At 43.5% G+C, this 15,895-nt stretch overlaps 1 protein-coding gene across 2 annotated transcripts in view; it reads right to left on the bottom strand.

The window, feature by feature from the left end:
- Positions 1 to 3,288: 3,288 nt before the first annotated feature.
- AKAP3 (A-kinase anchoring protein 3) overlaps positions 3,289 to 15,895 on the bottom strand; it is a 29,143-nt gene continuing 16,536 nt past the window's right edge. For both annotated transcript variants that reach the window (XM_073789132.1, XM_019926111.3), the window contains exons 4-5: positions 11,999 to 14,311; positions 3,289 to 5,105 (exon numbers count right to left, since the gene is read on the bottom strand). In XM_073789132.1, the coding sequence (XP_073645233.1) occupies positions 4,950 to 5,105; positions 11,999 to 14,311 (2,469 nt within the window). In that variant the 3' untranslated portion in view covers positions 3,289 to 4,949. The remainder of the gene's footprint in view (positions 5,106 to 11,998; positions 14,312 to 15,895) is intronic.

The following is a 15,895-nucleotide window of genomic DNA, read 5'->3' as shown; positions in this document are numbered from 1 at the left end:
GTACAAGCTGGTTTCAGGCCCCTTCCCACCCATTCCCCTAGGATTTAGAGTCTAAATCCTCTCATATTAGGGAACTAGGGAAAGGGTGATCTATAAACCATTTATTATGTACAGCTTTTTAGAATCTATAGGCATATTTTGAATCTTAGAAAGTAGGCTCTGTACTTCACCCGTCATAGTATTGATAAAAAAAAAAAACCCAATAGTCCATAAAGCACCTTAGAACTGTACCTAGTTGAGAAGGTATTTAGAAAATACTAGCTGTTGTCACCAATTTTAAAGAGGTTATGCAAGTCTGTCTCCACTGAGTGGCAAATAAATTAGCCACGTGATATTGGACAAGTCATCGTCTCTCTGGGCTTCAGTTTCCTTTTCTGTAGAGTGGGGTATTCCTAAGGTCTCTTCCAGCTGTATTAGTCCTATAATTGTTTAGTAGTTTTAGAAGACCATATCTTTATGTTCTCTCATTCCTTCAGTGGGATGAAGTAGTTTTAGCAAAATACTACTCTTCTGGCATTTGTGCATCTGGAGTTTAGGTACTAGCTCAGAAAATAAACCACCAGGGCCTGCCGAAAGTTTTCCCATCTGCGGGGTCATGCTACCCATCTGAAAAATGGAGACAGAGAAGGATCCTGTACCCCATCATGACCCCCACTCCACCCCAGCCTCTTGCTGAGGCGATAGAATGAATGGCCATTAACTCGTAACAGAAACTCAGTACTGAGACAGAGGTGGGTAATCCAGAAACTCACAGCCAGGAATGAAATTATTCTCCTTTTTAGTGCAAAGGGCTGGTTGCTCACACCTTGTAAGAGGCAGTCATGCTGTCAGGGCCTGTTGTTTTATTACTTCGTATTTGGCTAATTAGCAAGTCTTTGAGAGACTAAAAGTTTTGGGTCAGATTTAATAGGGATAAAGGTAAAGTTCTGTGTCTAGATTTTATAGGCTAACTCTAGGAGTTCAGGAGAGGCGAGGTGTAGCTTAACAGCAGTTCATTGGACAAAGAACTGGGAACTTGAGTTGTTTAGACCTCGACGAGTCTGAAATATTAATGCATCTCCTCGCAGTTAGTAGCTATTCCCAGCATGATGGACACCAGTTAGACAACAGCTGAGATTTCCTATCTAGGAAGGAACTGATCATGTCATATGATCAATAACTAGTAGTCATGTAAATGTCTTCAGATAGTTGAAGGGTTGTGACATAAAAGATGGATTAGTTGTCTCATTCTGTATGATGCTCATGGGTAGAATTTAAGACCGGGTCAAAGTTACTAAGCTAAAAGTTCCTGAGAAGTGAATCTTGGCTCAATCAAAATGAACAACTTTTAAAGAATTGGAGTTTTTTAAAACTGGAATAGCTAGTTCTGTGAGTTAGTGCCATGTTACTAAAATTACTCAAGAAAGGCAAGATGATTCCATGGTGGGTCAAGTGTATTTTGTTACTGCATTAGCAGTTTGGATTATCTCCAAGTCCCCTCATGGTCTTAATATTCTAGTGTTCTGTAATGTTCTTTGTGATATACTTGGAGGTCCAGATTCCATAGTTTGGGAATCACAATTAAGCATCTCTTCATTTTGATGTTCTTAGTTTACTAACCCCTAAATCCCACTGGTTTCGATTTTCTCTAATATTTCTTGTAACGGAATTTGGGCTGTGAGACATTCCTCGGCTTGTCATACACATTTTCTAAAAAGATCATTTCCAATAGTTGCCTCCAGGTACTTCAAAATTATATGTCATGAGCTCTGTTCTATGGTATCTTTGAGTTTTAACATAGCTTAAATGGGTTCTTTAAAAATGAACCATTTTTATATCTCATTTAGGTTCTTTGAAAATATTTCATTATTAAAAAGGGAAATAAAACCCTAACCAATGCTGGGCTTTGTTGGTGTGTAGCTGGGAGCCTTCTCTTCGCGTGACCCCTGACCAGGCCCTCAAGCATGCTTGGATTCATGAGCCGCGGAACCTCAAAGCACAGCCCAGGCTTCAGACCTTGAGGAAAGCCAGTCTCTGTTTCCCTTCTGAGGCCAGGAAGGGCAAGGTTCAAGGGCAACATCACTTGGGCAAACAAGGTCCAGTCCCTCAAATAGCCAGTCCTATTTCCGTAATCCAGGGGGTCAGCCGTCTCTGGAGGATTGCCTGCCAATTTCTCTGAGCTCAACCTCGGTTAATTATTCTGGTTTCATCACTACTGGCCTGACACTTCGTAATTTGGGGATTTTCCTCTTTCAGGAAACTTGGTTGTGGCTGGGTTCTCCTCTTTTTTTGCCCTCTCATCGTTAGGAATTTCTGTGTTTCTCCTATCTCCAATTCCTATTCCCCTCCTTTCCTTTTCTTTCAATGCGTCCTCCTCTGCAAGCCCTATAATTACCTTTTGAATTTTGATCAGATTATGGAATTATGCGAGGATCTTTTATATGCAATATAGCCTCATGGTTATGTACTCGGTCACTGGAGTCAGGCTGCCTGGGATAAAGTCTGGCCCTACCACTTACCAGCTGTGGGCCCTTGGGCAATTTACTTAACCTCTCTGTGCCACAGTTTCTCCATTTATGAGAATGAGAATAATGCCTATTCTCTCTGGTTGCAGGAAGGAGCAAAGGAACCAGTAAGTGTAAAGGGCTTAGAATGATGCCTGGCACACAGAATGTGCTTTACAAATGACTTGTTTTTGTATCATTACAACCAGATTTCCCCCAAATGACTTACAGCCTAATGGACAGTTAGAATGTAATTCGTATTTGAACACTTACTTGTTCCTGCTCTCTCCTCTTTGGCAGAGATGATCCTTCAAATAGAGACAAAAGACAAAATCAACGAAGGCGCCACTAAACAGGGTCAGAACTCAGGTAGTCAGCAGGGCTCTGTCCAGCACACAGCTGAAGTCCAGCTGCCTCATCTAGCAGAAGCTTCCGGAAAGCCCGAGGCAGTTGTTGGGCCAGCGGAGTCCAAGGCCTCCACAGGACAACAAAACAAAAACTGCTCCCCCGAGAACACAAACATTTTACCACCTATTGTGTGACCTGAGAGGAGGGTGTGTCCTGTTCCTTTCCACCAGTGATTTGTATTAGAGACAGCACTTTTATTGTACAATACTTAAGACTGTTGTTTTTTAATGCATAAAGGTTTAAAAGAAAAACCCTCTATTCACATGGCCTATTGGCATGATTCCTATGATGAGGGATTGGAAAGGATGTCCTTGCACCCATGCTCCTTCCTTATGCCCTCAATCAAATACAACAATGGGTGCGTGTGTGGGGAGATGGGGTGGGGAGAGGGTTAAGTACTCAGTGTTACAGCATCACTGAGAGGACGCTAAATAATAAAAAAACACTTTTTTCCTCTTGCCCAAGACAGTCAGGATTCTGGTTTGAAAATGACAGAAGCTGAGTTCCAACTAGTTTAAAGGACATTTATCGGTTTATGTGACTGGGGAATCAGGAGGGCTAAGTGTAGATACAGCAAGATCTAGGAGTTCAGACAAGATCATGGAGCTCAGACTCCCTCTCCCGCGTTAGTCTTGCTTCTTTTTATGGTTAACTTCACTCTGAAGACAAGCTCTGCCCAGAAGTTAAGGTGACCACTCTCGGCCAGTCAGAAGATGCAGTCTTCCTGCTGGTGGGAAAGTCTCAGAGGTGATTGGTCGGACTTGAACTCATCACTGTGTCTGAGATATTGGGGTCCTCTGATTGGCCAGCCTGGGTCACAAGCCCACAGTGTGGTGTGGTGTGGTGGCAGTGCCATGACTGATGCTTCTCCAGGGCCACGTGGAGTAGGACACAGCAGCTCTCCCAAAGGACGGAAGACGAGCAAACTACAGGATGTATCCACTCACCCACCACCTGCCCTTCTAGCCTTTACCTACACGAACTCAGTCTGTATATGGTTGTAATTATAGTACAGATAAATGTGTACCAGGCACTCAAGATCATAACATCATAAACATCGTACATGGCTTCGTAGTTTTCATTTTAATCAGTGTGTAACTGTCCATGAAGGGAGACACCAGGTAATTGAAGCTATGGGTTTGGATGGGATCACCTAGGGAAGATGGTAGAGAGTAGCAGAGGGTCAAGAGAAAGTCCTGGGAAAGACAAACATGTAAGGGGTTGACAAAGTCGAGTAGAGCCCCTGAGAGACGTAGAAAAATAGGGAAACTAGAAACCAGAGGAGGAGGACGTTTCTAAAAGGAAGGATGGAGAATTAAAAATATCTGGAGAATGTAAACTTCAGAAAATGCTTCTAAAGCGGGGTGACATGGACATTAAGTCAGAGCAGTGTCAGGAGAGGTGACTCGTCCCAGGTCCTACAGCCAGAAAGGTTCAGAACTGGCAACAGAACTCAGGTGTTCTGGACCTTTTTTGTCACCGACTGTCTGCAACCACGGATAGAGCTGAGGTGGACAGTTGTGCTGCGGAGACAGGACAAGGAGCCAAGTCCTGGTAGCCTAATTAGGAGGATTTAGATTGGATACTGAAAAATACTTACAAGGTTATAAAGGGCTGAAATGACGCTTGATGAATTGTGGCTTATTTAGGGACCACTTGAACGCAGGGGAGCCGCAAGGCACTGACGGGGGGATCCAGAGACAACAGGCCAAACGGCGTCTGCTGGGGTCTCTCAGGCCGGCAGTAGTTTTCTTCTGCTATTAGCCATCGGGTTCTTTCTCCTTGCTGAGATTGCTTCACCTTACCGTCCCATTGGATGCCAAGGAAACAAAATACCCGAAGCCATTTTTTTTTTTTTTTTTTTTATGTCCTTGCTCACATGGACAGGAAAATGCGAAATCCAGGGACTAGCACAAGATGACGTGTCTTGGATGTGAGTGGTATGAAGGTGACGCTGGGGCTCTGTGATGATACGGAGCAGGGGGCTGCGGAGGTGAGAAGGCAGGGAGGGGACGAGGGCCGGGCCCAGCGCGGGAAGAGGGGAGAGCAGCGGCCCCATCACAGGTTCACCATCAGCCAGTCCAGCAGCTGCAGCCGCGTGACGTTGCCCGCCGCCTCGTGCAGCTGTCGTTCCTTCTCATAGCGCAGCACCGACTGCAGAACCTCACCTACGCTGCGCCCTTTTTCCATGGCGGCTGCCGAGAGCTGAAGTAGCTGAGGGAGGGAAGGAAAGCAGTGGTGAGCGGCCGAGCATCCCGCCGAGGGCGGGGAAGGGCTGCCGAGGCGAGGGCAAAAGAGCCCCTGCAGCGGGGGGGCCTCGAGGGAGACGCTGAGGAGATGTCCGTAACTGGGCCGCTCGCTGGCCTGTCTGACAGAAGAAAGGTGGTTACATCGCCCTTAATTTAAGTAACATCCCCCTGTCCGTGATACGGAAAATGTGATTTCCCACTAAGACTAAAAACCTCCTGCTCCCAGTGGGTGTTTGGTCAATGGTCTTCTTGCCTTCTCAGGATTCTAAAGTTCTTAAGTTCACTGTAGCATCATAAAACGGGCTCCATCATTGTCCCAAGACTGACAAGGGCAGGAGAGAAAGAGACAAAGGACAAATGTGGGTGCTGCTTTCCCTGCCCCATAGACCAGACAACACTGGGATGTTAGAGCAGGAAGGTGACTCAAAGATCCATTCAACCCCCACGAAAACGCTGCCCGGAGAGGTGAAGACTGTCAGTAATACAATGCTAGAAATTAGCGGAGGTAATACTCATACCCAGGTCTCTTCCCAAGCTTAAAATGAGAAACCATGAGCCAAAGCAAGTATTCTAATGTGAGCACAGTCCATTGCTATCCCACCCGGAATCCTCGCAGCAACAAAGGAATCAAAGTTTATATTTTGTGCATTCCGCACCTGACTGTGTGAGAAAGTCAAAGGGCAAATGAACAGGCCAAAAATCAGGAACTGTTTCAGCGGAAATTCCGTGCAGACTGAAGTATTGCGTTGGCCAAAAAGTTCGTTCGGGGTTTCCCATCACATCTTCGGCTACACCCAAATGAACTTTTTGGCCAACCCAATAATGAGGATACTCCTGAAACAAACGGAAAGACAGAGTCTCCGCAAAGGGGAGATATAAAGAAGACCCAAATGGAAATTTTGGAACTAAACAATAATACAAAATCCCAAATGAAAACTAAATGGACGGAGATGAGAGAGGAAACCCAGTCAACCTGAAGAAAGAGCAATAGAAATGCATCGCACTGAACAGGGTAAGAGACTGATTCAACCTCTTTCAAAAAGACTGAGAAAATAAACAATTCCAAAAGGTTTACATCTATGCCATTAGAATCCCAGAAGGAGAGGAGAAAGAGGGGAGTACAGAACACATACTTAGTGAAAGCTTCCCCTATTTGCCAACAGACATAACTGACACATTCAAGAAGCATAGTGAAGCTGAAACAACATGAACCCAAAGAAATTCACTTCAAGACCCGCTGCAGTCAAATTGCTGAAAACTGAAGAAAAAGAAAAAAAAAATCGAAAAGCCGTCAGAGAAAAATGGCACATTTTGTGAAAGGGAACAATTCGAACAACAGCAGGTTTCTCGTCAGAAACCATAGAGGACAGAGGAGGTGAAACAGCACTTTTTAAGCACTAAAAGAAAAGAACTATCAAACCAGAATTCTATGTCCAGCAAACATATACTTCAGGAATGAAGGTCAAATAAAGAAAAATTCGTATTAAATTAAGAGAATTCATTGCCAGAAAATGCACTCTTGTTGTTCGGGCAAAAGGAAAATGGTATCAGAAGGAAACTGGGAACATAAGGAGTGAACAAAGAACAAAAGAGACAGTCAAAATCTCAGGATAAACGATAAACGATTCGCCTCCATTCTTTAAAATGTGCTTTACGGTTGAAAGCAAAAATAACATTGCCTAAGGATTTTTGCAACTAAATACATAAAATAACTGCAACCTAAGGCAGAAGAGTAAAGGGACCTATATGGTAGGAAGATTTCTACATTCCAATTTAAGTGGTAACTATTGACTCTAGTTAGACTCTGAAAAGTTAGGTATGTTATTGTGATCCCCAGAGAAACCACTAAAAAACTGCACAAAGAGATGCAGACGAAAACACGATAGATTAAAATGGACAACTAAAAACTGTTTAAATAATCCAAAAGAAGGCAACAAAAGGAAAAACAGGAAAAGCAGAGAGAATAAACATAACTAACATTAAAATAATAGGCCTAAATCCAAGCATATCAATAATTAGGCTAACTGTAAATGGTCTAAACACACCAACTGCTGTCAGAATAGTTTAAAAAAAATGACCCTACTCACGTTGCCTATGGAAAATGGTAACGTGAACCACCTTATGGTAAGTATACTTTCTTAAGGAACTGTCAAACTCTTTTCCAAAGTGGCTGTACCATTTTGTGATATAGGTAAGTTAAAAGTAAAATTATGGCAAAAGACGTACCATGAAAACACCAATCAAAAGAGAGCTTGAACCTCAACGTTTGTGGTGATTCTGTCGGTATAAAGGGGGAAGAATTCAAAAGGGCCAGATGTCCATTTGTCTTTTCGACAAAGGTGCTGAAGACAACTGCATACCCACACGCAGAAGTGTGAATCTAGAATCTAGACACCTACCTCATATTATACATGAAAATGAGCTCAAAATGGGTCACAGACCTAAATATTAGAGCTGAAATTATTATTTAGAAGAAAAGAAACAAGAGAATCTTCATGACCCTGGTTATTAGGTCAGGGTTTCGCAATCTGGCTCTACTGACCTTATGACCAGGTAATTCTTTGCTGAGGGGCTGTTCTGTGCACTGTAGGATGTTTATAGCATCCCTGGCCTCTCCCCACTAGACTGCCCCTTCCCAGTTGTGACAAGAAAATACGTCTCCAGGCACTGCCAAATGTCCCTTGGGGGCAAAACTGCCTCCAGTTGAGAACCACTGAGTTAAGCAAAGATTTATCAGATATGACATCAAAAGCACAAGCAATGAAAGCAAAAAGTGATAAATTAGATGTCATCATTAAAAACTTTTGCTATTTGAAGCACTCCATTAAGTAAAAAGACAAGATACATACTGAGAGAAAATATTTGCAAATCATACATATCTGACAAAGGACTTGTATCCAGAATACATAAAGAATTCTTGTAACTTTATATTCTTGTAACCCAGTCAAAATATAGGCAAAAGACTTACACAGACAACTCATCAAAGAGTATATATGAATGGCTAATGAACACATAAAAAAGATGTTCAACATCTTTAGTCATTTTAATGTATGTATGTCAAATTAAATCCACACTCAGAAACCACTATAACAGCTATAATTTAAAAAAAAAAGAATAATGAGAAACTGAAATCAACAAAAATTGCTGGTAGGAACGTAAAATGGTACAGCCACTTTGGAAAACAGTTTGACAGCTTCTTAAGAAAGTACACTTACCGTAAGATGCAGCAGTTACACTCCTTGTCACCCAAGAGAAATGAAAACGTTATGTCCACACAGAGATGTGCATGTGAATGTGCGCAGAAGCGTTATTCATAATAGCCAACTAGTGGGAACAACCCAAATGTCTGTTAACTGGTGAGCGGATAGGGAAAACATAGAAAATATTCAGCAATAAAAGAAATGAACTACTGACATATACTGCAGTATGGATACACCTCAAAAACGTTATGCTAGGTGTACAGAGGCAGATGTAAAAGGCTGCACAGTTTATGACTCCATTATGTAAAATGTCGGAGAGGCAAATCTGTAATGCTAGAAAGCAGGTTGATGGTTGCCTGCAGCTGGGGGTGAAACTGAGAAATAGCGCCTAGAAAATTTCTGAGACAGAGAAGTAAGGAGTCTCTAGTCCTTATCAGATATTAAAACATATTATAGAATTACAGTAATTAAATCAATATGCTATGAAAATAGTATTAAACTAGTAAGAATAGACAAATGATTCAATGGAATAGAAGGCTTTGAAAAAAAACAAAGATAGCTATCTGAGCTAGTGGGAAGCAGCTGCATCGCACGGGGAGATCAGTTTGGTGCTTTGTGACCACCTAGAGGGATGGGATAGGGAGAGTGGGAGGGAGACGCAAGAGGGAGGGGATATGGGGATATACGTATATGTATAGCTGATTCACTTTGTTATACAGCAGAAACTAATACAACATTGTAAAGCAATTATACGCCAATAAAGATGTTAAAAAAAAAAAAGACAGCTATCTGGAAAAAAAAATAAGAGATTGCATCCCTACATCACACCTTATGTGAAAACAAATTCAACGTGGATCAAAGTTTTAAACATTTTTTTAAAAAATCATAAAGATACTAGAAGAAAAACATGGGGAAGTCTTGTTAATATTTTGTGGTAGAGAATGTTTTCCAAACTACGACACAAAATCTGGGAAAAATAAAAGATAAACTGTCATATTTGACTACATAAACATTTTCAAAATTCTGTATGGCAAAAACAACAAAAAACACCAATCAAAAGTCAAATGATAAAAATATCACAAAGGCTAATTTCCTTGTATATAAAAAAACTCTCAGAGATAAAGAAAAAAAGACCAACAACCCAACAGAAAAATGGGCAGAGGGCATGAACAAGTAATTCATCCATGAAAAAGGACTGAAAAATGGCTCTTAAACATATGAAATGGTATTCACCCTCGTTCCTAATAAGATATGTGAAAAGTAAGGCGACACTTGGCAAAGGTCAAAAGTCTGGAATGGACTGTTGGTTAAACTGTGGCAAGTAGACACTGTCATATGGTTGGTGCGAGCTCTATAAAAGGCATTGGGGAATACACATCCAACCTACAAGCACATGTTCAGATACATTTGAATCTGTGCATACAGCATTGCTTATAGCAGCAAGATACTGGTAGCTGAAATGTCCATCCATAGAAGAGTGGTTGCATACAGCACCTGCATACAGTGAATATGCAGCCATTAGAAAAGAATGTGGCAACTCTGCATGTTGCAGAAGAGCATATATACACATAGATAAAAGACTACCATGTGTGACTTAAAGAAAGAGAAGTATATAAAAGTATTAACTTGTACATGCATAGGCATTTCTGGAAGGATAAACAAGAAATTGATCAGAATGGTTTTCTCCAGGGAGGGCAATGGGATGGGAGATAAAGATGAGAAAAAGCCCTTAATTTTAAGTGTGCATCTTTTTTTGTGCCTTTGGATTTTGAACTATGCACACATACTTATTCAAAAATGGATGCAAATTTGTTTAAAGGAATTGGGCTCATGGGCATCCCAGTGTTACCAGGTTCAATCACCTGCATCGCATGAAAATGTTTGCATATGTTAATTAAATCTCTTTCCAAAAACAAATTGTGACTCATTTTTAGGTAGTTTCTTTGATGTATACTTCGTCCAGCTGTTCTTAAACATATACTGACGCTCAGAGCAAATCCACTCAGTTGAAGTTGGACACGCTGCTGCCCAACCCTTCCACTCTTCAAGGAAAGAGATGACAGTCTTTACTTTGGGCAAAGATGTGCGTGTGTGTAGAACAAGGAGGCCTGCAAGTCCACTGTCCCCATTTTAGAGAATTCTATCACAGACATTCTGATTCAAAATAACCTAAAATCAGAATGTGTTATGTATGATGGGGATGACTTAAAAGATGGTGTCAGAACAAAGCCCGTTTCACACTGTACACATGAAAGCTAGGCTTTTTAGATTTTTTGCATCAGTCTACAGCTTTTGTGAATACAGGCCCATCCGCTAATTACTACGTGCCAAAACACTTGTCTGTTGTACAGACTGGAAAAACTGTAAAGAGACAGAACTTGCCGAGGACTCTTAGGGATAAACCTAAGATTGGATCTCCACGTTCTGTCCTTTAGCCCAAGTGGAACATATGCACACAAATCACCTGGGGATTTTGCTAAAGCGAAGACTCTGATTCAGTAGGTCAGGAGTGGAGCCTGAGATTCTGCACTTGTACTGAGCTCCCAGGCGATGCCAATGCTGTCGGTCCACAGACCGCACGAGTAGCAAGTCTACAGATGACACAGTTTCTCGCTTAGCCTGAGTGTGGCCTATTCTGTATGCTACACAGTTCTGTGTCTTCCCGGTCATCAGATAAACCAAGTAACCCAGTTACGAGGGTTACTAATACCCCATATTAAACAGAGAAAGCCTCTTTCTCCACATCCTCTGGTTTCTAAGAAGATGAATGCTTTTTATAAATAATCCCAGCCTCTCGTGCCACCTTCTACTACTTAAAATGCCATTGTTCTACTTTTCTCAACTGAGGGAAAATAATAAAAAATCCTGAGTGTGTGTGTGTGTGCGTGCGTGCTGTGGAGATGGCCTCTCTTAATTCTCCCACACTAGCATGCAACGGCAACTACATAAACAAAAGCTTTCTGGACCCCAAATTTCCCTTCAGTGAGCAGTTCCAAGGCCTAACCTGGGAAAAGAAAGGAGTTAGAAGGCACACTTACCTTTACCAGTAAGAACAGTAATAAGCTGATTTTCCATCTGCCTTATTCTTTGGTCTTACTTCTCAACTGACTCAGAACCCACGGTGAGGGGAAGAGGGATGTTATTTATTGAATCCCTTCAAATCCCCAACACTTCCTAGACCACCAGCTAAGAGAGGAATGACAGGCTTGAAAAGGCCATCAGTCCACCCTTCACCCCCCCCACCCCCCGCCTCCCCGGCCCAGCAGCACATCCCCAGGATGGGATGCTTCCCAGCAGCTCCTTCTCGTTCTTTGGGCAAAGCTGTCATGCAGAATTCAACCTGAGCCCAGACCTTAATCTGATTCTTTCACCAAGTCTCTTGGAGGTTCCTTATTTGTGCACTTCCATCAATATACGCAGAAAAAAAAAGAGGAAAAAAAATGATTTATCTCCCTTTTACCCTTTGATACGCCTCCTAGCGGGCAAAATTGAATTTTAATTTACCCATTATCTCTACCATGAGGCATGAGCTTCAAATTTTTACTGTCCCCATTCTACCCTTCTCGTGGCTCTCTTTCCATTCAGAAAGAAAAAAAGAACTTAAAACCCTAATTAACCCCTAAAAAATCTTCCCAAATTCCCGATTCTACTTCCTTACCTTCTCCTGGATTCCTTCATCATAACCAGCAAAGTACAACACGGGGACATTGAGCTCAGAGGCGGCCACCCATTGAAGAACGGCTTGGAGTTGCTTGTTCTGAACCGTATCGGCTAGGTTGTGACTGCTGACAATCACTTTGGGTGCTGCAGACCCTTCGGGGAGCGGTGCTGATATGCCTCTCAATTCGTTGTAGATAGTTTCATAAGCATTCTTCAGGAGGATCTCTGCTGCCCCTGTGCCCTTGGTTGACAAACACTCATGTAGACTATCTGGGGAGGATGAAGTTGGCCTGTTGGTATCCCCAGACTTATTACTTTCTACTTCTGCCAATGGAGAGTCACAGGACTTGGCAATAATGAGACACAACTTCATCACTGAGTCCATCAGATGTTCTACCATTTGCTTGTTCATGTGGTCATCTAGCTGGTTAGCAACCTTCTTGGTCAGCCCAGCAAAAGTACCTCCAGCCTCATCACCTTCATTTAGTTTGATGGGAGAAGGACTTACAGGTCTTTCACACTGGGGACTGTCTTCTTCCTTAGTTGGCTTGGGTTCAGAGCTACGGTCGCTCTTGAAAATGGTCTCACCGAGTAAGTTCCGGATGAAGTTGAAGAAAACGCTCATTAGATCCTTCTTTTCTGCTGCTTCTTGGTCAACCCCCATATGAGGAGACCTAAGGCCGGACTCATCAGAAATTGCAGGGGACTTGCTGGCCTGCAAGTTGGTGCCGCCAGCAGCTTTAAGGAGACTCTGTGCATCCATGCTTCCCCCCTGGGCCAGGTGGTACTGAATCAGAAGTAAGGCGGATACGATCAGGTCCCTGGCCCAGGACTCAGAGTCATGCATAAAATTCTCCAGTTTCTCTGGGTGATGCGTAGAGGGACTGAGGTTGCTAGGATCGAGAGGAACTCCCGAGGGAGAGTCTGGCGCAGGTTTATGCTGTTTGTTGGAAGCTGCAAGCGGTGCACACTGGAGGTCTGGAGATTTTCCTTCTTTCTGCTGGTTTTTATGCCACAGGGACAGGCCCTCTTGGATGATGTGCTCGCCCAGAGTTTCAACACAAGTCTTCTCCTTCTCGGGTTTGGGTGCAGGAGAGCCTATTTTTTCCCTCAATTTACCTTCAGATTTCATGGATGCAAAGCTGACGTTTCGGTTTTTAGGGTCACTCGTTCCTTTCACGGACATGAGGGAATAACTCTCAGACTTGTCCTTGGTTTCCCTGACAGTCTCAGGAGGTTTCTTGGCAAATATCACTGAGTAGAGTTTACTCAGCATGGCATCCATGATATCTGTGGCCTTCTGGCTTCCATGAACGAAGAGACTTCTTTTCACGGCCGAGACAAAGTCCGTATCAGTCATGAGGGCCCCTGTGACGTCGTGGAGGTTCTTCATGAAGGAGTCGATGAGATCTGAGACCACCTCTTCCGCGTGCTTGATCAGGACCTTCTTTAGCAGGATGGTGGCAATGGTCGTGTCCTTCACTTGGATCTTCAGTGTCTTCATGATGGAGACCATCATATCAGACACCACACTGTTAGCATAGGTGATGATCCCTTGACTGACAGAAGCTGTGAAGTCATTGGGCTTTTCCTGCTCTCTCAACATCTCTCCCTCTGCGGGTAAGGACCTTCTGCCCTCTGTGGCATCACTTGCGTTACAAGATTCAAACACTTCCTTATAGAAGAAAGACTTCTTAGAAGAAGGCTTGTCGTCTGGACCCCTGCTTTCCTTGGTGCTGTCCTTGATCTTCAAAGCACTTTTGTATTTTACATTCACGGGACTCTGTGATGTTCCTGAGGCTCTGTCATAGGAGCCAGGAGCCTTATCCGAGGTGGAGTTTCTGGAACAGGCAGAGACAGTCTCGTTCACCAGCTCTGATGCCACCTTGCTCAGGCTTTTTTTGGGTGCAGGCTTATCCCCCACGTACACTGACTGATGGATGCATTTGCTCTCAGAGCCGTCAATCCTCTCGTTGATCTCCTTGCGGGCCATGGCTATGACGAGATTTGTGAGGCGATTGGCGTAGAAGGAAACTTCGTCTACTGAGCTCCTGTTACCAGCGTGGGCACTGGGGCCCTGACAAGGGTTCTCTCTGTGACTCATCTCAAAATGCAATCTCCCTGGACTGCCCTTGCTGGTGGTGTTATAATAGTCCACACAGAAACTTTTGTGTGGGTCTCCTGAGTGGACCATTTCCCCACCTACTGATGCTTCTCCAGGCTTGAATCTAACATCTTGGAACTCTGCTGTGCTTTTCTCCAGGTCTCTGCGGAGCCAGCTGAGCACCCTGATGGGATCATGTGAGTCTTCCTGAAAAACAGACAAGGATTCATCCAACTACAACAACGCAAAGATATGGGATATTCAGGACAACCTCAAAGAGCAGTTACAAAAATGGTCGCCTCTCTCAAGTCTTAACTGCTCCGTCAGCCCCATAGATGTAACTGACATTTATTGAGTGCTTACTAGGTATCAGGCACTGCTGCAAGTATTTTAGGCCTGTTATCTCATTTAATATTATTCTGGCAGTAAACTTAAATGCTAGCTCTCTTATTACCCACATTTTACAGAAGAGGAAATTGAAGAACTGAGAGATTTAAGTCAGTTTCTTACCTCAGGTTATACAGCTATAATCATTGACGGAGGAGGAATTCCAACCCAGGCAGTGACTCCAGGGCCCATGCTCTTGGCCACTGCACTATACTGACTCCAAAAACAACTGTCCTTAAGATATGACTGTCAGGGCTCCCCCAGTGGCTCAGTGGTTAAGGATCCACCTGCCAAAGCAGGGGACATGGATTTGATCCCTGGTCCAGGAAGATCCCACATGCCGAGAAGCAACAAAGCCCGTGCGCCACAACTCCAGAGCCTGCGCTCTCGAGCCCGTGAGCCACAACGACTGAGCCCGTGTGCCACAACTACTGAGGCCCACGCACTTAGAGCCCATGCTCCGCAACAAGATAGCCACTGCAGGCTTCCCTGGTGGTGCAGTGGTTGAGAATCCGCCTGCCAACGCAGGGGACATGGGTTCGAGCCCTGGTCTGGGAAGATCCCACATGCCGTGGAGGAACTAAGCCCGTGTGCCACAGCTACTGAGCCTGAGCTCTAGAGCCCAAGAGCCACAACTACTGAGCCCGCGTGCCACAACTACTGAAGCCCGTGCGCCTAGAGCCCGTGCTCCGCAACAAGAGAAGCCACTGCAATGAGAAGCCCGGGCACCGCAATGAAAAGTGGCCCCACTTGCTGCAACTAGAGAAATCCCGCACACAGCAATGAAGATGCAACGCATCCAAAAATAAATAAATAAATAAATAAATTTTTAAAATACTTTAAAAAAAGAGAGAGCAGCCACCGCAATGAGAAGCCCGTGCACCGCAACCAAGAGTGGCCCCACTTGCTGCAACTAGAGAAAGCCCGTGCGCAGCAACGAAGACCCAGTGCAGCCCAAAAAATAAATTAAATAAATAAATTTATATATAAAAAAAGATCTGACTGTCAGCAGCTACAGAGGTAGCATTTGAGCTGAATCAGAGATTTCATGTATTGCTACTAATTGTTATTTTTTTATGGTTGATCTGTTTTGTTTAGGTCTCTTTATTCCAGCATAGTTTTCAAAAAATTAGAAAATTCAAGGACAGTTGTGCCCAATTCATCGCTTTACTGGGCTACACAAGCACAATCTGATATGTTCAATGGCTTCCAGTGGACTCTTTGATGTGACTTAAGTTAAAAATCTGATTTGTAATTGAGGACTTAGTATCTGTGGACAATTTATTAGTTTTGAGTGAATGCAGATTCTTCGGTGGACATTAGCTGTGATAAGCACATGGACATATTTATATGTTCACCTACTGTAATCTACAATCTTCACTTGAACATAGGCTAAAGTAAGAA

Source organism: Tursiops truncatus, chromosome 11 (genome assembly GCF_011762595.2).
Source record: "Tursiops truncatus isolate mTurTru1 chromosome 11, mTurTru1.mat.Y, whole genome shotgun sequence".
In the NCBI taxonomy this organism is placed as follows: domain Eukaryota; kingdom Metazoa; phylum Chordata; class Mammalia; order Artiodactyla; family Delphinidae; genus Tursiops; species Tursiops truncatus.
This window is presented reverse-complemented; position numbering and strand designations above follow the sequence as displayed.